The following is a 24499-nucleotide window of genomic DNA, read 5'->3' as shown; positions in this document are numbered from 1 at the left end:
TTTCTCCATCAATTCGCTGAATACCCATCATGTCTTTTTCTCTCAATCACCTGGGAGGAACCATCTATGAATAAGTGCCATCCAGTCTGGAAGAGGGTTTCTCCTAGGTCTGGTCGAACCTTCATATGCTAATCAATTAAATCTAAACATGTGTGTTCCCTTTTTAGATTTGGATTCCCTGTTAGGAAACCTGTTGGGTTGAGTTAATTATCAGTGGTCAATGTTAAATCATCCTTTTCTAAGAGAATGGCCTCATACTTTAAGATTCTCAACTCAGTAAGCCATCTCCCTGCTCTGTGGTTTAAGATAGCTCTAACTTGGTGAGGTGGGCTTACTGTCAAATTTCCTACAAAGGTTAACTTTCTGCTTCCCTCGACTAGTATTGCCATAGCCATGATGGACTGGATGCATTGAAGCCATCCACAAGTGACTGAGTCTAGGACCTTTGATAGGAAGGTTACGGGCTGCCAGCAGCCTCCACGTTCTTGAGTCAGCACTCCTAAAGCTACCCCACTGTCCACATTAACAAAAAGGTGGAATGGCTTTTCTAGGGAGAGTAAGGCTTAACAGGGGCAGTTATGAGCCTTTCCTTCAGCTCCTCGACTTGATCAACTTCCTCAGAAGTCCACAGGAGATGGTTAGGCTTCTCCTGGGCAAGTTTTTGTTATAAGAGTTTACTGTGCAGTGCACGTGAGTCAATCCATAAACGGCAGTATCTGAAAAACCCTAAAAATTTCCTGAGTTCTTGTTTAGTTTGAGGCAAGGGTAGGGACAGGATTCCCTCGATTTGTTCAGGCCCTATTCTTTGCTTGCCTGCACTTATTAAGTGGCCTAAATATTTAACTTCAGGCTGTACATACTGAAGCTTTCTTTTTGAGACTCGTAGCCCCTCAAACTACAGATGGTTAAGAATATGTATAGAGAAGTCAGTTACCTTCTCTATATCCCCATGTAGATGCCTTCTATCGCGTAGTTTTTCTGCTCAAAACTGTTTTCTGACCGCTTCTCCCACCTGTGCTTTTTAAAGTCCTCACCCTGGAGGTGGATTCCTGCCCTGGTTCCAGCTATTCTCCTGCCTCAGCCTCCCGAGTAGCTGGGACTACAGGCACCCGCCACCACGCTCGGCTAATTTTTTGTATTTTTAGTAGAGACGGGGTTTCACCGTGTTAGCCAGGATGATCTCGATCTCCTGACCTTGTGATCCGCCCGTCTTGGCCTCCCAAAGTGCTGGGATTACAGGCATGAGCCACCGCACCTGGCCTCTATATGAGATGTTAATGTGGTGCTTTAGCTAGGTCCAAGGATTGAGCTCTCCAGGCCTTGCTGGAATTCGGTCCAGTATTCTAAAGAAGGCTGAAACTCTTGAGTTTGCTTATTTAAGTCAAGAATTTTGTTTTGTCATTCACCAATATGAAAGGTGATGTTGACTGTGAAAGCTCCCCACAAATGGGCTTTCACAAGGTCCCACGGATACTCACTTTGATTATATTCTAAGTTGGTTACACAAATATGGTGACAGCGCAATTGGTGCTGCAACTGTAAGCTTTGTATTTTTTCCCCTAACCATAGAATGGTGGATTTCAACATTGCCACTTCAGTTTGTAACTCAGTGTTAATTTCATTCTGAAGTAGCCAAGCTTGGTCAGCTGTACGCATCCAGTTCTCCACGTACTGAGCTGTTTCAATAGAATTATGCAAAGCTTCGGAGGACATCACAACAGAAGTTATCAGTGTGACCAAGGAAACAATAGCAAAAATGATCATGCCTTAGGCTCTATGAGCATGATGAGTAAGCTGAGTTAGAAGTTTCACAAAGTGCAAAGCAGGTGTGGCAGCCCAAGGCTCGGAAAGAATTTTTTTTTTTTTGAGACGGAGTCTCACTCTGTCACCCAGGCTGGAGTGTAGTGGCGCGATCTCGGCTCACTACAAGCTCCGCCTCCCGGGTTCACGCCATTCTCCTGCCTCAGCCTCCTGAGTAGCTGGGACTACAGGCGCCCAACACCATGCCCAGCTAATTTTTGTTGTATTTTTTAGTAGAGATGGGGTTTCACCATGTTGGTCTAGCTGGTCTCAATCTCTTGACCTCGTGATCCTCCCGCCTTGGCCTCCCAAAGTTCTGGGGTTACAGGCATGAGCCACCGGCGCCAAGGTTTGGATAGATTAATGGGATTCCATAGCCCAGGGATGTGACCCAAAATCATCAAAGTAGGTGCCAAAAAACATAAGGATTAAAAACACAAACTGTAAATTGAGTGGTGATATTCCTTACAAATGTAACATTAAGACTGTGTTGTAAGGCCGGGCGCGGTGGCTCACGCTTGTAATCCCAGCACTTTGGGAGGCCGAGGCGGGCGGATCACGAGGTCAGGAGATCGAGACCACGGTGAAACCCCGTCTCCACTAAAAATACAAAAAATTAGCCGGGCGTGGTGGCGGGCGCCTGTAGTCCCAGCTACTCGGAGAGGCTGAGGCAGGAGAATGGCGTGAACCCGGGAGGCGGAGCTTGCAGTGAGCCGAGATCGCGCCACTGCACTCCAGCCTGGGCGACAGAGCGAGACTCCGTCTCAAAAAAAAAAAAAAAAAAAAAAAAAGACTGTGTTGTGGATGGGCGCAGTGGCTCACGCCTGTAATCTCAGCACTTTGGGAGGCCAAGGTGGGTGGATCACGAGGTCAGGAGTTCGAGGCCAGCCTGGCCAACATAGTGAAACCCCATCTCTACTAAAAATACAAAAATTAGCCAAGCATAGTAGCGGGTGCCTGTAGTCCCAGCTACTCTGGAGGCTGAGGCAAGAAAATCGCTTGCACCTGGGAGGTGGAAGTTGCAGTGAGCCTAGATCTTGCCATTGCATTCCAGTCTGGGCAATAGAAGTGAAACTCCACCTCAAAAAAAAAAAAAAACAAAACCCTGTGTTGCTTACTATTGCTCTTACTGGATGGTATCCCAAACCAGATGCTGCCATTCATAAATGGGAATGCTGCCTCCCAGAATGTCTCTTGGATTGGTCCTTTCCTCTTCAGATGATGCCACTGAGGAAGAGGCAGGCTAAAGCCTGCTCCATGCCAAGCAATCTGGGCGGCAGACTGGGAGTGGATCCCAGTGTGGTATAAAGAAGGAGCATTAAAAGCTTACCGTGAACACCAGCGAAGTTTGTGCCAAGATTTCTGATTTTCATCTTTTTTGTCTAGTTGACCTTTAGGTCCCCAATCCACCAAGTCTCAAGTTATCATAGATTGTTTTCTAGCCAGTGGGCCAAGACACTGTGTCCACGGAGGGGGGTAGGAAATATTGAAGGAAATCCATTCCATATAGTCAGCACAATTTGGGCAATTGGGCCAGGAATGGTCAGTTAGCACACCAGTTACATTAACAGAACCAAGACTTAATAAGTACATGATTTTTCCATAGCGACTCAACTATGTTTGAGCTTGAATTGTAAGACAGCTATGGTTGAGTGACGTCTTTGTGGTGATACACAAAGGGCGTCCTTCCAGTGGAGCAGTATAATTGATGACATTGTTCTGAGAGTCTAACTGTTCTATGTCATGCGGAATTAGGGGTCCTGGAGCCCACAATCCTTGATCGTGATAAATCTCAGGAGGAGTGTCACTCCAAAGGACAGGTTGTACTGCTGGGGGATTGGGAACATACGTCCAATATGTTTTTGCCTGTGACGGGGAAAACATAGCGCACAGGACATTATGGCTAACATGGCCAAGAACATGGACTCAGGGTTTTTTGCCTGTCCCTGATGTTCCAGTTTCTCATCTTCTTGCGTGGTTTTCTTGAGTTGTCCCCAGGTTATGGGGATTGATGTCGTGACTCTGGTCGGCCTTTTCTTTGTCTTCTCTCTCAGGCTCAGCTGGCTCATGCCCCGTACCAGAGGGACCAGTCCCATGGTTGGCCACCATGGGTCCCTCCAGTTTCCCTTTCCATGGTCACATGCGCCTTGAAGGCACCCACACGGTTTGTCCATCTCCTGTAAACACACAGCACACCCTCATCCCCACATCAGTAAATCCACCTGATCTTTCCATTGTCTTCTTCCAGGGATTTCCATAACACTTTCAGATAAACTTTCCTCTTTTCCTCTAACACTTGCCAATTCTTTCTGCTGGAGTCTTACCATCCATACCTGGAGTCAAAAAACTTAAAGTAAATAAGGCTAAATGTAGTTTTGTTAGTGGTGGTAACTGGTCTCCTATTCCTCCTTTTTGTCTTTTCGACATGCGTTGTAATGTTTGATGTGCCCATCTATAATGCCTTGTCCTCTAGGATTATAAGGAGTTCCTGTTTTATGGGTTATAGCCCAAAGCTGTAGGAAATTTTGAAAAGCATGACTAGTATAAGTGGGTCCATTTTCAGCTTTTAATTGTTTAGGTATCCCCATGTGAGCAAATGATGACAGACATTGTTGCTGCACATGACCAGCTGTTTCACCTGCATGGCATATAGCATGCAGCATATGAGCAGTTCTGGCTCTAGTGTAATTTTTTTTTTTTTTTTTTTTTGAGACGGAGTCTTGCTCTGTCACCCAGGCTGGAGTGCAGTGGCGCGATCTCGGCTCACTGCAAGCTCTGCCTCCCAGGTTCACGCCATTCTCCTGCCTCAGCCTCTCCGAGTAGCTGGGACTACAGGCGCCCGCCACCACGCCCGGCTAATTTTTTGTATTTTTAGTGGAGACGGGGTTTTACCGTGGTCTCGATCTCCTGACCTCGTGATCTGCCCGCCTCGGCCTCCCAAAGTGCTGGGATTACAAGCGTGAGCCACCGCGCCCAGCTAACTCTAGTGTACTTTTAATTGTAGCAGTTTCTCTGCGACTGGCTGCATTTACAACATCAGCTGAATCACAGACAATGTTGATATGAGTTGAAGCAGTGAACTACACAACCTGAATGACTGCAATTAACTATGAGCGTTGAGCTGAAACCCCAGAGGTCTTTCTTGTTTGAATATGTTTAGGTCCATAAATAGCTGCGTGGCCTTTGGAAGAGCCATCAGTAAAATAGGTCTGGACACCTGGAATAGGCTTGTGATGAGTAATCACAGGAAGAATCAAAGAATGGACTATAAAACTGCAAAATTTTGTCTGAGGGGTAATGATTGTCCATTATTCCCACGAAATCTGCAAAAGCAGTTTGCCATCCTGTCAACATTTCCCAAGCTGTGGCCTGGTGCTGGGAGTCTAAAGGAACAATAATTTTGTCTGGATCTATCCTGTAAGCATTTTTGATCTATGCCTGCCCATAGTCACAAGTTGTGTAATTAAATAAAAATAGACTTGCAAGGTTTTGACTGTTTGATTAGGTAAAAAGAGCCATTCTATTAGTGTTACAGATTTGTCTAAGCATTGGCCTAGAAATCCTGTTGGGGAATGGGGGGTAGGAAGAATAAACAAAAGCAAAATATTTTGCAACTGCAGCCGTGAGGCATGTTTCTGCTGAAGCATCTGTTCTACAAGTCGTTACTCAGCTTCTGCTCTTTGGTTAATTGCTGTGGGGACTGTAATAAAGAATCTCCTTACAGGGCTTGATAAAGATGTTGGAGTTGATAAGTAGCAATTCCCAGCATCGAGTGCAGCCAATTAACATCCCCTAACAGCTGTTGAAATCATTTGAAGCCTGTACCCTGTCTTTACAGAGAACTACTTTCTGAGGCTGTACACTTCTTTCAGTAATAATAGTGCCTAAGTAATGGTATAGGGAAATTGTACCTTTTCTGGAGCTATTTTGAGATTCCATCTAGTTAAAGCCTGCTTTGTTCCTCGGAATAACTCATGTGAGATTTGATCGGTAGGAGTGAACAAAAGAATGTCATCCATAAAATGAATGATGTAAGCAGTAGGAAACATATTCCAAGGCTCCTTTCATGCCCTTCCTACAAAATGCTGACATAGTGTAGGACTGTTAAGCATGCCTTGAGGTAAAACTTTCCATTGATAGCGAGAAACAGGTTCTCTTTCATTAATAGAAGGCACAGAGAAAGCGAATCAAGGCTTATCCTTCTCGTGTAAGGGTGTAGTAAAAAAAAAAAAAAAATCCTTAAGATCTATTACTACAAGAGGCCAGTATCTTGGAATGGCTGCTGGGGTTGGCAGAACTTGCTGTAATGCACCCATCTGTTTAATTTGTGCATTAATAGCTCTCAAATCATGCCACAGTCACCATCTTCCGGGCTTTTTTGGGATAACAAACACTGGTGAATTCCAGCTGACATCTCTATATGTCCTGCATCCAATTGCTCTTTTACTAGCTGCTGAAGTTGGGTTTGTTTCTCCTGTGTTAGGGGCCATTGATCCACCCATACAGGTTTTTTGCTGAGTATTCAAATGGTAAGGCAGTTGGCAGAGGAGAAATATCAATGACCCCCATCAGAAATCCTGACGTCCTAGCTCTTTTCTGTTTTTCCAGTTACTGATATCGGGTTAGGAGTTCCTTGTAGGAATTTCCCTAAACTTTTCCCACTCTGATATCCCATGTTCTTCAACATTTTAAATCCTGGGTTATGGGGGGAGGGGGGAGGGACAGCATTAGGAGATATACCTAATGCTAAATGACGAGTTAATGGGTGCAGCACACCAACATGGCACATGGATACATATGTAACAAACCTGCACATTGTGCACATGTACCCTAAAACTTAAAGTATAAAAAAAAAAATCCTGGGTTATCAAATTTTCACTTGTAAGTCTCCTATCCCATGCCGTAAGTCTCAACCCCATAAATTGATAGCTATATTTGCAACATAGAACTGAAAAGTATATGACTGCCCATTCAGACCAAGACAAAGTAAAATCTCAGCACTCGGTCAAACACTTTGAACTGCTCCTACTCCCACTAGGGATGTGGAGGTTAGTCTGAGAGGTCATGGCAGGGGCCATTCCTTACTGGTTATTACTGACACATCAGCTCCTGTGTCCATTAGCCCAGAAAATTTCTTTTCTTTAACTTGTACTACACAGGTAGGTCTATTAGAGGTTATGGGTTGGGATAGATTTCCCATGTAGTTGTGCTCCCAAACCTTTTCTTTCCTCATTTCTGTTTTCATGGAGAAGGGTGTAATTTGCAGAGAATAAGCAACAATTGAGCAATATATTCTCCTGGTTCAAAAACCTGAAGATCTTGTGACATTAAAACTACTTGAATTTCTCCTTCATAATTGGAGTCAACTACTCCAGGGACTACAGTGATGCCTCGCAAGTTAAGATGGTTCTTGCCTAAAATTAGTCCCATGTATCCTGCTGGTAAATGTCTCTAAATGCCAGTGGGAGCTTTGGTAGATTTGTCTCCTCCAACTAATCCTTTCTCTGGCAGGGAGATCTTATCCTGGACTTCCTGGTGTTCCTGGGGTGGGGGGAATCAACGTTTCTTCAGGGACCCACCCTTAAAGTGTGGTTGTGGTCTGAACTGTGAATGCCCTTATTGTTTGAGGGGCCGGGTCCAGGCCCCCTTCTCATTTCCTGATGGGGGTTATGATTCTGATGACATTTTGAGTGGCACCGATTAGCCCAGTGATTTCCTTAGTTACAGTGAGGACAGAGTCCTGGCGTTTTTTCCTGGTAGTAGTGGGGAACCGCATTGTAAGGTCCTTTCTCTCTTGAGATCTGACGGCATTCCTTTTTAAAATGTCCAGTTGTTTCCACAATTATAACATTTTCCCATTTTAGGGTTTGACCATTGGCTCTTTCTAGACTTGTCAGCTGCTAAATTAGCCATTTCTTGTGCTAACATTGTGGAGCAATGCAGCTCAGTTCCCACATCTTGACAAGCTCTGAGAAAATTTCCCAAGTTTTTGTACATCTCACAGGTGCCAGTGCACGTTTACAATCTGCATTTGCATTCTGAAAAGCTAGGGTTAAGGTTAACATTTCTGCAGCAGTGGTGTGAGGAATCTGACACTTCACTGCCTCTTGAAATCCTGCAAGAAACTGTGCACAACGCTCCTGTGACCCTTGCACAATATGTAAAAAGGATTGTACTGGGACTCCCTCTTCTGGAATTGTGGCCCAGGCATGTTTAGTGGCCAGTGCACACTGCTGATAAGCAGAGTCTGGGAGTCCCACTTGATGTTTCAGGTCTGAATAAGGGCCATTACCTAACAGCATATCCTCTGTAATGTCTCTGTGTCCAGCAGCACGATTCTGTCTAGCTTGGTCTGCACACATTTCTTGCCAATTTAAATTCCATGTCGGGTATATACTAGCAGACAAACAAGTGCAAGCCAAATGCTTTACATCAAAGCGTAGAAGGTGCATAGCACCAAATACAGATTCTAGCAATCCTAAAGTGAATGGGCTCTGTATTCCATTATTAACTACACTAGCTTTTAATTCCTTCAACAACTTAAACTCTAGTGGGGTGTGTTCATGAATAAGCTGCTGCGGGTTATTTGTATCCGGCCTTATGGAGATAGGAAAAGCACGGGGTCCTAAGAGCTCTCCAGCTATGGCAGCAGAGCATAAAATTCTCTCTATTGGGGTTTCTATTTCTGCTACAGAAGGAGGCAGTACAGATGTTTCTGCAACTGGAGGGGGCAGTACAGGCCAATTTTTATACACCCTCTCCTGTTTTTTATTTTCAATTGGTGCTGTAGGTGGGACAACAGATTCCTTCAGATTTTTAGACTCAGAACATGACTCCTTCTGTCCAGCAGAATAAGAAGGAGATAATGGCAGAAGGACAGTATGAACTAAACTCCAAGTGGAGAAAACAGATGATAAAATTTAAAACCTGTTTGATGAGCCCATTTTATTTTATTTTATTTTATTTTATTTTATTTATTTATTTTTTTGAGACGGAGTCTTGCTCTTTCTCCCAGGCTGGAGTGCAGTGGCACGATCTTGGCTCGCTGCAACCTCTGCCTCCCAGGTTCAAGCAATTCTCCTGCCTCAGCCTCCCATGTAGCTAGGACTACAGGTGCCGGCCACCACGCAAGGCTAATTTTTGTATTTTTAGTAGAGACAGGGTTTCACCATATTTCTCAGGCTGGTCTTGAACTCCCAACCTCAGGTGATCCACCCGCCTCAGCCTCCCAAAGTGCTGGGATTACAGGCGTGAGCCACCGCGCCTGGGACGTGGGGTCCCCACGGACCTGGAAATTCTCGCCTGTCTTCTCCTTCACCCAGAGCACATTGAGACATCTCCGTAAGTGTCTGGAAGTTGCTTCCTCTGGGGTTTGAAGTCGCCCGGAGGCTGGTCCCATCCCCGGCCTTTCTGCAATAGAGCAATATATACACTTCCTATCGCGTAGTTTTCTTGCTCAAAACCTTTTTTCTGACTCTCCCGTCCCATGCTTTTTAAAGTCCTCATCCGCGAGGTGGATTCCCGCCCTGGGCGCCTCGCAGCCTCGCCCCCGTGGGTCCCTGTAGCGCAGCGCCGCGGCCCCAGTCCCGGGGAGGCTGTGTCCTCTGCCTGGTCCTCGGATCTTGCAGGCCTCATCCTTGTCTTAAGGCGTCGTCGCCCCCCACGTCCCTCCTCGTGCCAGGCCCTGCTGTTCCCCAAGTCTTCCCTCCGCAGTCATCCCTTCCCCTGAACCAGCGTTGGGGAGGTCCCAGGGGCTTGCCCTCTGACACGGGGTGTTCTTGCCTGCCCAGCTCCACCTCCTGGAAAATGCGCTTCTCCGGGATGCAGGCGTCTTACTCCAAACCCGCCTGTGATTGTGTGGACCAAAGGGATCAGGAGACAGAGAGAGGGACTGAGAGAGCAGTAGAAAACCTGAGACAGAGAAAAGAAGAATGAGAAAGACCCATAACACATGGCAAAGTAGAGGATGGGTGAGGGATTTGCCAAGAGACAGCAAAAGTGAAAAAAAAAAAAAAGAAAGCAGGAGGAGAAAAGCAACTGGAGAAAAGCTAGCTGTACAGAGATAAAGGACAGCAAGATAGGGAGAGGGGTAGCAAAGAGGAAGCTCATTAGAAGGAGAGGAGGAGGGATTTGGAGCCAGGGCAGACAGAGCAGAGTGGTGCTGGTGGCAAGGAGAACAGAGGGAGAACCACAGCAGGGAGGACACCTGGGGATCTGGGGTGCTAGAGAGTGGGGACTGGGGGGTGTAACAGGGAAGAGAGAATTTAACAGGGAGAGCAGAGGAGACACAGAGATAAGAGAAGAGGCTGTAATATACGGAGATTGAGGACGATCGAAAGATTGAGGAGAAGGAGCAACAAGAGGTTAAATAAGGACCGGGCGCTTTGGCTCATGCCTGTAATCCCAGCAGTTTGGGAGGCTGAGGCTGGCGGATCATCTGAGATCCAGAGTTCGAGACCAGCCTGACCAACATGGTGAAACCCCGTCTCTACTAAAAATACAAAATTAGCTGGTTGCAGTTGCACACGCCTGTAATCCAAGCTACTAGGGAGGCTGAGGCAGGATAATCCCTTGAACCTGGAAGGCAGAGGTTGCGGTGAACCGAGATCACGCCATTGCACTACAGCCTGGGCAACAGGAGTGAACCTCCGTCTCAAAAAATAAAAAAAAAAAAGGTTAAATAAGTTGTGAGGATGGAGCAGAAGAGGTGGAAAAGAAGTAATAGAGGGAAGAAGGGGATAAACAGCAGGAGAGGAGAGGGGTACCAAATGAGGAGCACAATCCCAGGGAAAAAGAAAACGAGCTAGAGAGAGAAGGGGAGAATGAGAGAGATGTACAGAATTAGGGAGGGAAGCACAGTAATGAAGAAAAGGGGGTTGGGCGCAGTGGCTCACGCCTGTAATCCCAGCACTTTAGGAGACTAAGGCAGAGAAATTGCTTGAGTCCAGGAGTTCAAGACCAGCCTGGGCAAAATAGTGAGACCCCCTATCTCTGTCAAAAAAATAAATTTAACCGGTCATCATAGTGTGCACCTGTAGTTTCAGCTACTCTGTAGGCCGAGGCAGGAGGATCACTTGAGCCCAGGAGCTCCAGGCTGCTGTGAGCAGGGATCATGCCACTGTACTCCAGCCTGGTCAAAAGAGCAAGACTCTGTCTCAAAAGAAAAAAAGGGCGGGGGACTTTGGGTACAGATGAGTGGGTGACTTCATTGGATATGATTAGTTGTGACATTTTGACTTCTGTGTATGTAATCGAATAAGCTCAGTCAGAGTGACACTGACCCCTGAAATGACTGACAAAATACAGTGTGTGGCTTTTCTGCTTGACAGGGTAGTGCTCCTTTTTAACTCAAATTTCAAATGGATTCCAGTTCTCCAAGATGAGCAAAACAGAGGATTAGACTCAAATCACCTTGAACCTTATCATCTCACAGCTGTAACCCACCTACACGACTCCATGTCCCCTGCAGGCCTCGCCCCTGAGCTCTACAATCCTGTGTCCAATTGTCTCCTCAGGTCTCTCCTGGGACATCAAACAGGCATCCGCACCTTCGGGCGTCCATAAGTGACTTCCTAAACCCCCAAACACATTCCCTTGCAGTCTGCACATCCCAGATGAGAGTGACTATGTACTTCCGGAAACTTAGCCAAACTTGACAGCATGTATTTTAAATATGGGAAATAAATTACTTTATTTGTAAGTGTTGTAATTTATAATATAAAAAGAAACTTACATGTGTATGTGAAAAGAGTGAGAAGATACATCACTTCCAATTTTTTTTTTTTGAGGCGAATTTTCACTCTTGTGGCCCAGGCTGTAGTGCAATGCCACGATCTCAGTTCACTGCAACCTCTGTCTCCTGGGATCAAGGGATTCTCCTGCCTCAGACTCCCAAGTAGCTGGGATCACAGTCGACTTTCAAAATTCTTTTGAGCCGGGCGCGGTGGCTCACGCCTGTAATCCCAGCACTTTGGGAGGCTGAGGCGGGTGGATCACGAGGTCAGGAGATCGAGACCACGGTGAAACCCCGTCTCTACTAAAAATACAAAAAAATTAGCCGGGCTGGTGGCGGGCGCCTGTAGTCCCAGCTACTCGGAGAGGCTGAGGCAGGAGAATGGCGTGAACCTGGGAGGCGGAGCTTGCAGTGAGCCGAGATTGCGCCACTGCACTCCAGCCTGGGTGACAGAGCAAGACTCCGTCTCAAAAAAAAAAAAAAAAAAAAAAAATTCTTTTGAGTTGTGGGAGAAAAATGTTTGAAGACCATGTCCCTATGGGTCTGTGCCCCCAGGACCTCTCCGACCTCATCTCCTACCTGTGCCCTCATCTCAGCCACACGGGTCACTTTCCTCTTCCTGGGGCTGAGGTTGCTCCTGTCTCAGGGCCTTCACTTGAGCTGTCCCTCTGCCTAGGACTCTGCCCCTCAGCTGCAAATGACAAGCAGCCTTTCTTTCCTAGGTCCGTGTTCTGATATCATCTTCTCTGGGTCTCCTTTGTGATTTCCCACAGCCCCCATTTGACATTGCAGCTGTGAAACCAGAAAATCTTACAGAGATCTCAGTTAATTTAGAAAGTTTATTTTGCCCAAGGTGGTAGGGGCAGAGCTTAATTTTATACATTTTATGAAAACATGAGACATCAATCAATATATGTAAGAAGTACATTGGTTTGGTCTGGGAAGTTGGGACAACTTTAAACAAAGGCAGGAAGACTTGAAGCAAGGAGGGGGCTTCCAGGTCACAGAGAAATGAGGCACAAATAGTTGCAATCTTTTGAGTTCCTGTTTTTTTTTTTTTTTTTTTTTTTTTGAGATGAAGTCTCGTTTTGTTGCCCAGGCTGAAGTGAAATGGCACGATGTCAGGTCACTGCAATCTCTGCCTCCTGGGTTCAAGTGATTCTCCTGCCTCAGCTTCCCCAGTAGATGCCCGGACCACTTTTTTTTTTTGGTTTTTTTTTTGGTGCGGGGGTTTGATCAGGGACGAGTCTGTGCCCTAAAGGGGAGATCAGTCCAGCCCAGCTCCCCGCTGCTGCCTCGTGTGTGGGGGCTTCTCCAGGAGGGGAGTGAGATCTGAAGACCGGGGTCAAACATGCACTGATAGGTCTTCCTGTGGGACTTTCTTATCTCTGCATGATCTCTGGTGCAGTGGGCAGTGGGGGACTTCTTTCTACAGGGTGACATCTCCTCGTTCATGTGTTTTTATCACAGGAACCGAGTGAGTCATTTCTAACATGACGTCTTACTTTTTTTTACGTACAGGATTGATTTTAAAGACTCATGTTACGTGAGGAAGCAGCTCAGAAGAGGAAAGGAAAGGAGCCAGGCATGACTCTTCCTCAGGTGAAGTGATACTCCTCCCTGGATTAATCTGTCTCTTTCCTTTCTGAAATGCCAGGTATTGTAGTAGCCAGTCTTTTCTGAGTCTGAAGCATTTTGCCTGACACGTTCGCTTGCACTCACCCATGCCTGCCCTCAGTTCCTCTCAGCTGCTCTGAGATTCCATCTCCTGTGACCCAGTGAGATGAACTTGGGAAGAGGCTCCACTGGGCATGGTCCTGGGAAGGGCTCACACCCAGACATGGATAAACATGGGGTGTGGGCCCGTTGATGTCAGTGCTGCTGGGCAGCCTGGATTGTTCAGGGGCCACATCTGGATATCAGCTCTTTGTGGACCAAATCAGAGAAACTACATATGAAACACATATGTTAATGTGCACAGATATCTGGTAAATTCTGGAAAAGGAGACTAATAAGGGGAGGTATTTTGTATCTGATTTGGTAATGCATTTGAAGCCACACTGGTAGATGAAGATGTCTGTCTCCAAACTTTTTTTTTCTTTTTCTTTTTTTTTTTTTTTTTTTTGAGACGGAGTCTCGCTGTAGCCCGGGCTGGAGTGCAGTGGCGCGATCTCGGCTCACTGCAAGCTCCGCCTCCCGAGTTCACGCCATTCTCCTGCCTCAGCCTCCCGAGTAGCTGGGACTACAGGCGCCCGCCACCGTGCCCGGCTAATTTTTTGTATTTTTAGTAGAGACGGGGTTTCACCGTGGTCTCGATCTCCTGACCTCGTGATCCACCCGCCTCGGCCTCCCAAAGTGCTGGGATTACAGGCATGAGCCACCGCGTGGCTTTTTTTTTTCTTAAGAGACAGAATGTTGGTCCTAATGTGGTGGCTCACACCTGTAATACCAGCACTTTGGGAATCCAAGGCAGGTAGATCACTTGAGGTCAGGAGTTCGAGACCAGCCTGGCCAACATTGTGAAACCCCATCTCCACTAAAAATACAACAATTAGCTGGGTATGGTGGCGCATGCCTGTAATCTCAGCTACTCAAGAGGCTGCGGCAGGAGAATCACTTGAACCTGGGAGGTGGAGGTTACCGTACGCTGCAATTGTGCCACTGCACCCCAGCCGGGGAGACAGAGTGAGAGTCTGTCTCAAAGGAAAAGAGAGAGAGAAGGTATTACTCTGTGGCTTAGTTCTGGAGTACAATGGCACAATTCAGAGTTTACAGCAGCCTCAAACTCCTCGGCTCAACTAATCCCTACTTTAGCCTGCCAAAGAGCCTGAATGATAGGCATGGGTCACTGTATGTATGTATGTATGTATGTATGTATGTATTTATTTATTTATTTAAAGATGGAGTCTCGCTCAGTCACCAAAGCTGGAGTGCAGTGGCACGATCTCAGCTCACTACAACCTCCGCCTGCCAGTTTCAAGCAATTCTTCTGCCTCAGCCTCCTGAGTTGCTGGGACTACAGGTATGCATCACCACACCCAGCTAATATTTGTATTTTTAGTTGAGATGGGGCTCCATCATGTTGGTTAGGCTGTTCTCAAACTCCTGACCTCGTGATCTGCCTGTCTTGGACTGCCTAAGTGCTGGGATCAAAGGCGTGTGCCACTGTGTCCGGCCTTATTTTTTATATTGTATTTTTATTTTGTTGTCTAGGCTGGAGTTCATTGGTGCAATCATAGCTCACTATAGCTTTGATATACTGGCCTCCAGTGATCCTCCCATCTTGGCCTCCCAAATTGCTGGCATTCCAGATGGGAGACAGCCAGCCCAGCTGGACTCTGCACTTTTTTGAGATGGAGTCTCGCTCCGTTGCCCAGGTTGGATTGCAGTGGCAGGATCTCAGCTCCCTGCCCCTCTGTCTTCTGGCTTCAGGCAATTCTTTTGCCTCAGCCTCCTGAGTATCTGGGATTGCAGGCATTTGATGCCACGCCTGGCTAATTATTTTGTATTTTTAGTAGAGATGGGGTTTCACCATATTGGTCAGGCTGGTTGAACCCCTGACCTTGTGATTCGTCCACCTTGGCCTTCCACAGTGCTGGGATTGCAGGCATGAGCCACCAAGCCTGGCCTGCTCCGATCTCATTTCTACAGCTCCCTCTTTTTCAGTGTTTTAAACACTTGTAGCTATGTGTTCACAATTATGTATATTTTGAACATATTTCTTTGATTTTCTGGGAGTAATTACATGTCTGGCATTGATGTCATCAGAACCTTAGATCATAAAAGAAGTTGTTTTTGCTCAGGTATATAAAAGACAGTCCTGGAACTTTGCTTTTTTCTTGTTTCTTTGTGAGATAGAGTGTCACTCTGTCACCCTGGCTGGAATGCAGTGGCACAATCTTGCATCACTGCAGCCTCTGCCTCCCATGTGCAAGTGATCTTCTTGCATCAGCCTCCCAAGTAGCTCGGACCACAGAGGTGTGCCACGACACCTGGCTAAATTTTGTATTTTTGGTAGAGATGGGGTTTCACCATGTTGCCCAGGATGGTCTCAAACTTCTGGGCTCAAATGACCTGCCTGCCTCAACTTCCCAAAGTGCTGGGATTACTGGGCTGAGCCACCACTCCCAGATTGTCTTGGAATTTTCTAGAGGAGGAAAACCAAGGCAGCCTATTGGGCCTTCCAGGCCATCTCATGGGAATCAGCCACACCTCCTTTCTACTCACCTCAGAGCTTCTCAGAATAACTTGGTGAAATGTCTTCCGCTGTGAGCCTCAGTAAGCCCACCTGTAACATAGAGGTGAGGAATAAGACCAGAAAGGCTCAGTCAGAGTGACACTGACCCCTGAAATGACTGACAAAATACAGTGTGTGGCTTTTCTTCTCGAGAGTATAGTGCTCAGTTTGCTTGTTTGTTTTTGAGACTGAGTCTCTCTCTGTGGCCCAGGCTGGAGTGCAGTGGTGCGATCTCGGCTCACTGCAACCTCCACCTCCCGGGTTCAAGCGATTCTCCTGCCTCAGCCTCTCGAGTACCTGGGATCGGAGTTGGCTTTCAATATTCTTTTTGGTTGTGGGAGGAAAATGTTTGAAGACCTTGTCCCTACGGATCTGTGCCCCCAGGACCTCTCTAACCTCATCTCCTACCTGTGCCCTCCTTTCTTCCACTGCTCCACCCACACGGGCCGCTTTCCTCTTCCTGGGACTGAGATTGCTCCTGTCTCAGGGCCTTCGCTTGAGCTGTCCCTCTGGCTAGGACTCTCTGTCCCCTCAGCCAGCCCCCCATTTGACACTGCAGCTGTGAACCCAGGACTTCTCAGACAGATCTCTGTTAATTTAGAAAGTTTATTTTGCCAAGGTTGAGGACACACCCATGGCACAGCCTCAGGAAGTCCTGGCTGACATGTGCCCAAGGTGGATAGGGCACAGCTTAATTTTATACATTTTTAGGGAGACATGAGATATCAATCAATACATGTTAAGATGAACATTGGTTTGGTCTGGGAAGGCGGGACAACTTTAAACAAAGCCAGGGAGACTTGAAGCAGGGAGGGGGCTTCCAGGTCACAGATAAGTGAGGCACAAATGGTTGCAATCTTTGAGGTTTTTTTGTTTTGTTTTGTTTTTCTTTTGAGATGAAGTCTCGCTCTGTGGCCCACGCTGGAGTGCAGTGGAAGGATCTCGGCTCACTCCAACCTCTGCCTCCTGCATTCAAGTGATTCTCCTGCCTCAGCTTCCCAAGTAGCTGGGACTACAGGTGCACACCACTATGGTCAGACAATTTTTGTATTTTTAGTAGAGATGGGCTTTCACCATATTGGCCGGGCTGGTCTCGATCCCTTCACCCCAAGAGATCTGCCTGCCTTGGCCTCCCAAAGTGCTGTGATTACAGTCCTGAGCCACTGTGCTGGGTCCTTCTTTTGAGTTTCTGATTAGCGTTGCCAAAGGAGATACGCATGTATGTCAGGGAGCAGAGCAGTGACTTTGAAAGAAGGGGAGTCTGGTTCCCTAAGCAGTTCCTAGCTTGACTTTTCCCTTTTGCTTAGTGATTTGGGGGCCCCAAATTTATTTTCCTTTCACACAGCCCAACCCTCACACCACCTCTGGTCTGTCTTGCCTGTTCTGTGTGATTACTTTTGTGCCTTTGTCATCCACTGTCTGGATCCTGGTGAGAACAAGGCCCCAAGGGGAGGGCAGAGCCAGAACATGGGGCTGTGCTGGACTCGCCCCCTCTGAGTGGAGCTCAACCCTGGCTTCACATTAGAGTCTAGAGGCATTTTGCAAATAGAGCTTTTGTGCTGCTTTAGCAGGGATTCTTATTCTGATGGGATGGAACCCACCCTCAGTAACACCTGCAGTGGCGCAGGTTCTTGTCATCTGTGTGCAGCATTGAGCATCGAAGCTCTGTGTCCTCCATTTCTGAGGGCTGAGCTCAGCCTGTGATCCACAGAGAGGTGAGGGGCTGTCCTCCAGATGGGGATTGATGAGGGATGAGTCTGTGCCCTGAAGGAGAGATCAATCCAGCCCAGCTCCCCACTGCTGCCTCGTGTGTAGGGGTTTTCTAGGAGGAGAGTGAGATCTGAAGACCAGGGTCAAATATACACTCGTAGGTCTTCCTGTGGTAGTTTCTTATCTCTGAATGATCGCTGGTACAGTGGGCAGCAGAGGACAATCTTTCTACAGGGTGAGGTCTCCCGTGTTTGTTTTTGCCCAAGGAAGGGAGTGAGTCATTTCTAACATGAAATCTCATCTTTTTTTTTTTTTTGTGGGGAAAAGAAAGATTAGAATGTTACTGTGTCTTCGTAGAAAAGGGAGACATAAGAAACTCCATTTTGATCTGTACTAAGAAAAATTGTTCTGCTTTGAGATGCTATTAATCTGTAACTTTAGCCCCAACCCTGTTCTCACAGAAACATGTGCTGTATTGAATCAAGGTTTAATGGATTTAGGGCTGTGTAGGATGTGCCGTGTTAACAATATGTTTGCAGGCAGTATGCTTGGTAAAAGTCATCGCCATTCTCCATTCTCGGTTAACCAGGGACACAATGCACTGTGGAAAGCCTCAGAGACCTCTGCCTGAGAAAGCCTGGGTATTGTCCAAGGTGTCCCCCCACTGAGACAGCCTGAGATATGGCCTTGTGGAAAAGGAAGGACCTTATATCCCCCAGCCTGACACCCTTGAAGGGTCTGTGCTGAGGAGGAGGAGTGAAAGAGGGAGGCCTCTTTGCAGTTGAGATAAAAAGACTTCTGTCTCCTGCTCGTCCTGGGAATGGAATGTCTTGGTGTAAAGTTGACCATTGGTTCTATTCTGCGATAGGAGAAAACCGCTCTATGGCTGGAGGTGAGATATTCTGGCAGCAATACTGCTCTGTGACTCTTTGCTACACTGAAATGCTTGTGTAAAGTGAAACATAAATCTTGCCTACGTGCACACCCAGTGAAGGGCGCCAGCCCCTCCACACCTGTGGGTATTTCTTGTCAGGTGGGATGAGAGACTGAGAAAAGAAATAAGACACAGAGACAAAGTATAGAGAAAGGACAGTGGGCCCAGGGGACCGGCACTCAGCATAGGGAGGACCCACATCGGCGCCAGCTTCTGAGTTCCCTCAGTATTTATTGATCATTATTTTTACTGTCTTAGCGAGGGGAGTGTAGCAGGGCAACAGGTGGGGGAGAAGGTCAGCAGGAAAACATGTGAGCAAAGGAATCTGTGTCATGAATAAGTTCAAGGAAAGGTACTGTGTCTGGATGTGCACATAGGGTAGATTTATGTTTTTCTTTACCCAAACATTTCAGTGTAGGAAAGAGTAACAGAGCAGTATTGCTGCCAGCATATCTCGCCTCCACCCACCGGGCTCTTTTCTCCTATCTCAGAATAGAACCAATGGGAATGGTCAGCTTTAAGGGAGACATTCCATTCCCAGGGAGGAGCAGGAGACAGAAGCTTTCCTCTTTTCTCAACTGCGAAGAGGCCTCCCTCTTACTCCTCCTCCTCAGCACAGACCCTTTACCGGTGTTGGGCTGGGGGATGGTAAGGTCTTTCCTTTCCCACGAGGCCATATCTCAGGCTGTCTCAGTGGGGGGAAACCTGGACAATACCCAGGCTTTCTTGGGCAGAGGTCCCTGCGGCTTTCTGCAGTGCATTGTGTCCCTGGTTAATTGGGATTGGAGAATGGCGACGACTTTTACCAAGCATACTGCCTGCAAACATATTGTTAACAAGGCACAGGCCGGGCGCTGTGGCTCACGCTTGTAATCCCAGCACTTTGGGAGGCTGAGGCGGGCGGATCACGAGGTCAGGAGATCGAGACCACGGTGAAACCCCGTCTCTACTAAAAATACAAAAAATTAGCCGGGAGTGGTGGCGGGCGCCTGTAGTCCCAGCTACTCAGGAGGCTGAGGCAGGAGAATGGCATGAACCCGGGAGGCGGAGCTTGCAGTGAGCCGAGATCGCGCCACTGCACTCCAGCCTGGGCAACAGAGCGAGACTCCGTCTCAAAACAAAAAACAAAAAACAAAAAACAAGGCACATCCTGGCCAAGCATGGTGACTCAAGCCTGTAATCCCAGCTCTTTGGGAGGCTGAGGCAGGCGGATCACAATGTCAGGAGTTTGAGACCAGTCTGACCAACATGGTGAAACCGCGTTTCTACTAAAAATACAAAAATTAGCTGGGCGTGGTGGCGGGCGCCTGTAATTACAGCTACTCGTGAGTCTGAGGCAGGAGAATCACTTGAACCTGGGTGGCAGAGGTTGCAGTGAGCCGAGATCATGCTACTGCATTACAGCCTCGATAACAAAATGATATTCTCCCTTAGAAAAAACAAAACAAGGCCGGGCGCGATGGCTCACGCCTGTAATCCCAGCACTTTGGGAGGCCAAGGCGGGCGGATCACAAGGTCAGGAGATCGAGACCATCCTGGCTAACACGGTGAAACCCCGTCTCTACTAAAAAATGCAAAAAACTAGCCGGGCGAGGTGGCAGGCGCCTGTAGTCCCAGCTACGCGGGAGGCTGAGGCAGGAGAATGGCGTGAACCCCGGGGGGCAGAGCCTGCAGTGAGCCGAGATCGCGCCACTACACTCCAGCCTGGGCGACAGAGCGAGACTCCGTCTCAAAAAAAAAAAAAAAAAAAAAGACAAAACAAAACAAAACAAGGCACGTCCTCACTGCCCTAAATCCATTAAACTTTGATTCATTACAGCACATGTTTCTGTAGCACAGGGTTGGGACTATAGTTACAGGTTAATAGCCTCTCAAAGCAGAAACAATTTTCCTTAGTACAGATCAAAATGGAGTTTCTTATGTCTTCCTTTTCTACATAGACATAGTAACAATCTCATCTCTCTTTCTTTTCCCCACAATCCAGGCACCGTACATTTCCTTAAACTTATTAATGATACAGATTCCTTTGCTTATATGTTTCCCTGCTGACATTCTCCTCACCATCACCCTGTTGCCCTGCCGCACTCCCCTTGCGAAGATAGTAAAAATAGTCATCAGTAAATACCGAGGGAACTCAGAGATCAGCTCCGGTGCAGCTCCTCGCGTGCTAAGTGTGCTGGTCCCCTGGGCCCACTGTTTTTTCTCTATAGTTTGTCTCTCTGTCTTCTTTTCTCAGTCTCTCATCTCCACCTGACGAGAAATATCCGCAGGTGTGGAGGGGCAGGCCCCCTTCATTTTTCACATACAGGATTGATTTCTAAAGACTCGTGTTACATGAGGCAGAAGCTCAGAATGTTGTAAGAGGATGAGTTAGAGAAACACCATATTTACAGACGAATTCAGGAGTCCTTTATTAGCTGGCGACCAAGAGATGGCTTAACGCTCAAAATTCTCTCAGCCCTGAAGAAGGGGCTAGATTTTCTTTTATACCTTGGTCTAAGAAAGGGAGGGGATAGCCTAGCTGAAGCAATTTTACAGAAGCAGAATAGGCAAAAAGTAAAAAATTAATGGTTGCAGAGATAGTTACAGAAAAATAAACAGTTCCAGGCGCAGGGGCTTGAACTATCACTAAGAGATAAATGCAGCGGCTTTTAGGTACCTTCCACCGAGCACATTCCCAGGGGCTGCTGGTACAGCCTGCCTGAATATCTTATCAGCAGGTGCATTCCTGGATGTGCTTGGAGTCAGTTTGCGCTATTTATTCCCTTAAGGGGGATAAAGGGCGTTGCAAGTGAAGAAGCTAAAATGGAGTCTGTCCGGCTCTCTCTGCTAGGAGAGTCACTTAGGTTAAAATAAGGTAGGGTAGCCGGGCGCGGTGGCTCACGCCTATAATCCCAGCACTTTGGGAGGCCGAGGCGGGCGGATCACGAGGTCAGGAGATTGAGAACATCCTGGCTAACACGGTGAAACCCCGTCTCTACTAAAAAAATATATAAAACATTAGCCCGGCGTGGTGGCGGGCGCTTGTAGTCCCAGTTACTCAGGAGGCTGAGGCAGGAGAAGGGCGTGAACCCGGGAGGCAGAGGTTGCAGTGAGCGGAGATCGTGCCACTGCACTCCAGCCTGGGCGACAGAGAGAGACTCCGTCTCAAAACCAACCAACCAAACAAACAAACAAACAAGGTAGGGTATCACAAGAAGAGGAAAGAAAAGGAGCCAGGGCGGCTCTTCCTCAGGTGAAGTGATACTCCTCGGTGGATTAATCTGTCTCTTTCCTTTCTGAAATGCCAGGTATTGTAGTAGCCAGTCTTTTCTGAGTCTGAAGCGTCCCGCCTGACAGGCTCACTCGCACTCACCCACGCCTTTTCTCAGTTCCTCTCATCTGCTCTGAGATTCCATCTCCTGTGACCCAGTGACAAGAACTTCTTAAGAGACTCCACTGGGCATGGTCGTGGAAGGGGCTCACACCCAGACATGGATGGACACGGGGTGTGGGCCCCTTGGTGTCATTGCTGCTGGGCATCCTGGATGGTTCAGGGGCTACATCTGGATGTCAGCTCTTTGTGGACCAGATCAGAGAAACAAAATGTGAAATACATACGTTAATGTGCACAGATATCTGGTAAATTCTGAAAAAGGAGACCAATAAAGGGAGATAGTTTGTATCTGACTTGGTAATGCATTTGAAATCACTTTGGGGGAAGGGCCTGGTTAGACGGTGGGGGCGGGGCCTGGGGTGGGGCAAGAGGGAGGAGGCTGCTTGGAGGCCGCGCTGGACAGCGGGACGGGGCGGGGCCAGAGGCTTATCCTCGTTGGGGGCGGGACCTGAAATGGGGTGTTGTTCTTAAGGGCAGGGCTTGGCGGCGATGGGTCAGGGCTCTCTCCTCAGCTGGGTCCATGATGTGACCTGCTGTCATCCTTGACCTCCAGGACTGGATCCCCCGGGTTCTAATTGGTGGATTGTTTCTGATGTGCCGTGATATTACCCCTAATATCACAGGGATGCTTCCTGCCCGTTTTAAGTTAGCATTTCAAACAATCGAAGTTAAAAACAACATATTGTAGTGGGCCAACTGTACTGAACGCTGAATCGTTTTTTCTCTGAAGTTGAAAATGGTTTTAATGCAAAGCGCCTTTTTTCAGCAGGTAGAGTCGCGTGTCCTGCAGGCGGGGCGAGCTCCCCTCAGGCTGGGTGGGGCAGGGCGGGGGACAGGGGCAGGTACCTCGGTAAAGGGGTGGAGTGGTGCTGCTTACAAAGGGGACTGAGAATTAGAATGGCTTAGTAAACTAAGCAAGGTCCTGGGTTGTTTGAGTGGATAATGGAAATAGAAAGGTGACATGGAAAATTGCCTATTATACACAGAAGGTGGAGGAAAATTTCATATTCCATGGAAATAAAGCCAGAACTCGGAGCAGTGGGTCACACCTGTCATCCCAGCACTTTGAGAGGCCGAGGCAGGAGGATTGCTTGAGCCCAGGAGTGTGTGATCAGCCAGGGCATAATAGTGAGACCTCGTCTCTACTAAAAATAAAAGAAAAATCAGCGAGATATGGTGGCGCACCCCTGTGTTCTCAGCTGCTCGGGGCACTGAGATGAGAACATCACTTGAAGCCGGGCACGGTGGCTCACGCCTGTAATCCCAGCACTTTGGGAGGCTGAAACGGGCAGATCACCTGAGGTCGGGAGTTCGAGACCAGCCTTACCAACAAGGAGAAACTCCGTCTGTACTAAAAACACAAAAAAATTAGCCGAGCATAGTGGCCCATGCTTGTAATCCCAGCTACTCAGGAAGCTGAGGCAGGAGAATTGCTTGAACCCGGCAGGCGGAGGTTTTGGTGAGCCGAGATCGAGCCATTGCACTCCAGCCTGGGGAACAAAAGCGAAACCCAGTCTCAAAAAAAAAAAAAAAAAAGAAAAGAAAAGAAAAAGAAAAAAAAGAAAACATCACTTGAGCCAGGGAGTTGGACGCTGCACTGAGCTCTGATCTCACCAGCACACTCCAACTTGGATGACAGAGCTAGACCCTGTCTCAAACAAACAAGCAAATAAGTGAGAGGCATAATTCCTCCTTCAAAAATTAAGGAAGAGATTTTCTTTCCTGTAGTCTCTTTTCTTAGGATATTTATTTAGAAAATGTGTAAATGAATTTTCTCTGTCTTCTGAAGCGGTATGTTTTTTGAGACAGAGTTTCGAGCTTGTAGTCCATGCTGGAGTGGAATGGCGTGATCTCCGTTCACTGCAGCCTCCGCCTCCCGGATTCAAGCGATTCTCCTGCCTCAGCCTCCCGAGTAGCTGGGATTGCAGCTCGGTAATTTCGTATTTTTAGTAGAGAAGGGTTTTTCCGTGTTGGTCAGACTGGCCTCAAACTCCTGACCTCAGGCGATCCGCCCGCCTCTGCCTCCCAAAGTGCTGGGATTACAGGTGTGAGCCACCGCACTCGACTAGAAGTGGAATTTTTTAGAAAAGAACTAAACTGTTTTTTAGCTTAATGACCCAGCCATGTATTTCCGAAGGACTTGGGAGCTCTGTTTGAAAGGGAAACAACAACAGAGATAGTACTTGTATCTCAGTAGGAAATTAAATTATTCAAACATCAAGTGATTCCAATTTAAAGCAATGGACATTTAAATAATTCTGAGCCTTGGGAGGAATGTGGTCATGCAACCAGAGTCCAGTGGAATGCAGGCGCAACTTCTAAGAGTTTTCCTGTAAATAATTTGGAAAACTGGCCTTGCACAGTGGCTCACGCCTGTCATCCCAGCACTTCGGGAGACTGAGGCTGGCAGATCACGAGGTCAGGAGACAGAGATCATACTGGCCAACATGGTGAAACCCCGTCCCTAATAAAAATACAAAAATTAGCTGGGCATGTTGGTGCATGCCTCTAGTACCATCTATTCTGGAGGCTGAGCCACGAGACTAGGGAATCGGAGGTTGCGGTGAGCCGAGATTGCGCCACTGCACTCCAGCCTGGCGACAGAGCAATACTTCATCTCAAAATAAATAAATAGCAATAAAAATAAAAAAAAATCAGGAAGACTAAGCAGCCCCAGCGATAAGACCTCCTCAGAGCATTGTGTATCAA

At 47.5% G+C, this 24499-nt stretch overlaps 1 protein-coding gene across 1 annotated transcript in view; it reads left to right on the top strand.

Annotated features, from left to right (window-relative positions):
* The first annotated feature begins 13053 nt into the window (after nt 1-13053).
* Nucleotides 13054-24499, top strand: part of ZNF808 (zinc finger protein 808) — a 44162-nt gene continuing 32716 nt past the window's right edge. Inside the window, exon 1 of the mRNA XM_055238807.2 lies at nt 13054-13135. Coding sequence (XP_055094782.1) covers nt 13073-13135 — 63 coding nt within the window. The 5' untranslated portion in view covers nt 13054-13072. The remainder of the gene's footprint in view (nt 13136-24499) is intronic.

The sequence above is a fragment of the Symphalangus syndactylus genome, chromosome 13, assembly GCF_028878055.3.
Source record: "Symphalangus syndactylus isolate Jambi chromosome 13, NHGRI_mSymSyn1-v2.1_pri, whole genome shotgun sequence".
NCBI classification, from domain to species: domain Eukaryota; kingdom Metazoa; phylum Chordata; class Mammalia; order Primates; family Hylobatidae; genus Symphalangus; species Symphalangus syndactylus.
The sequence above is the reverse complement of the archived record's forward strand: the minus strand, read 5'-3'. Positions and strand labels throughout refer to the sequence as shown.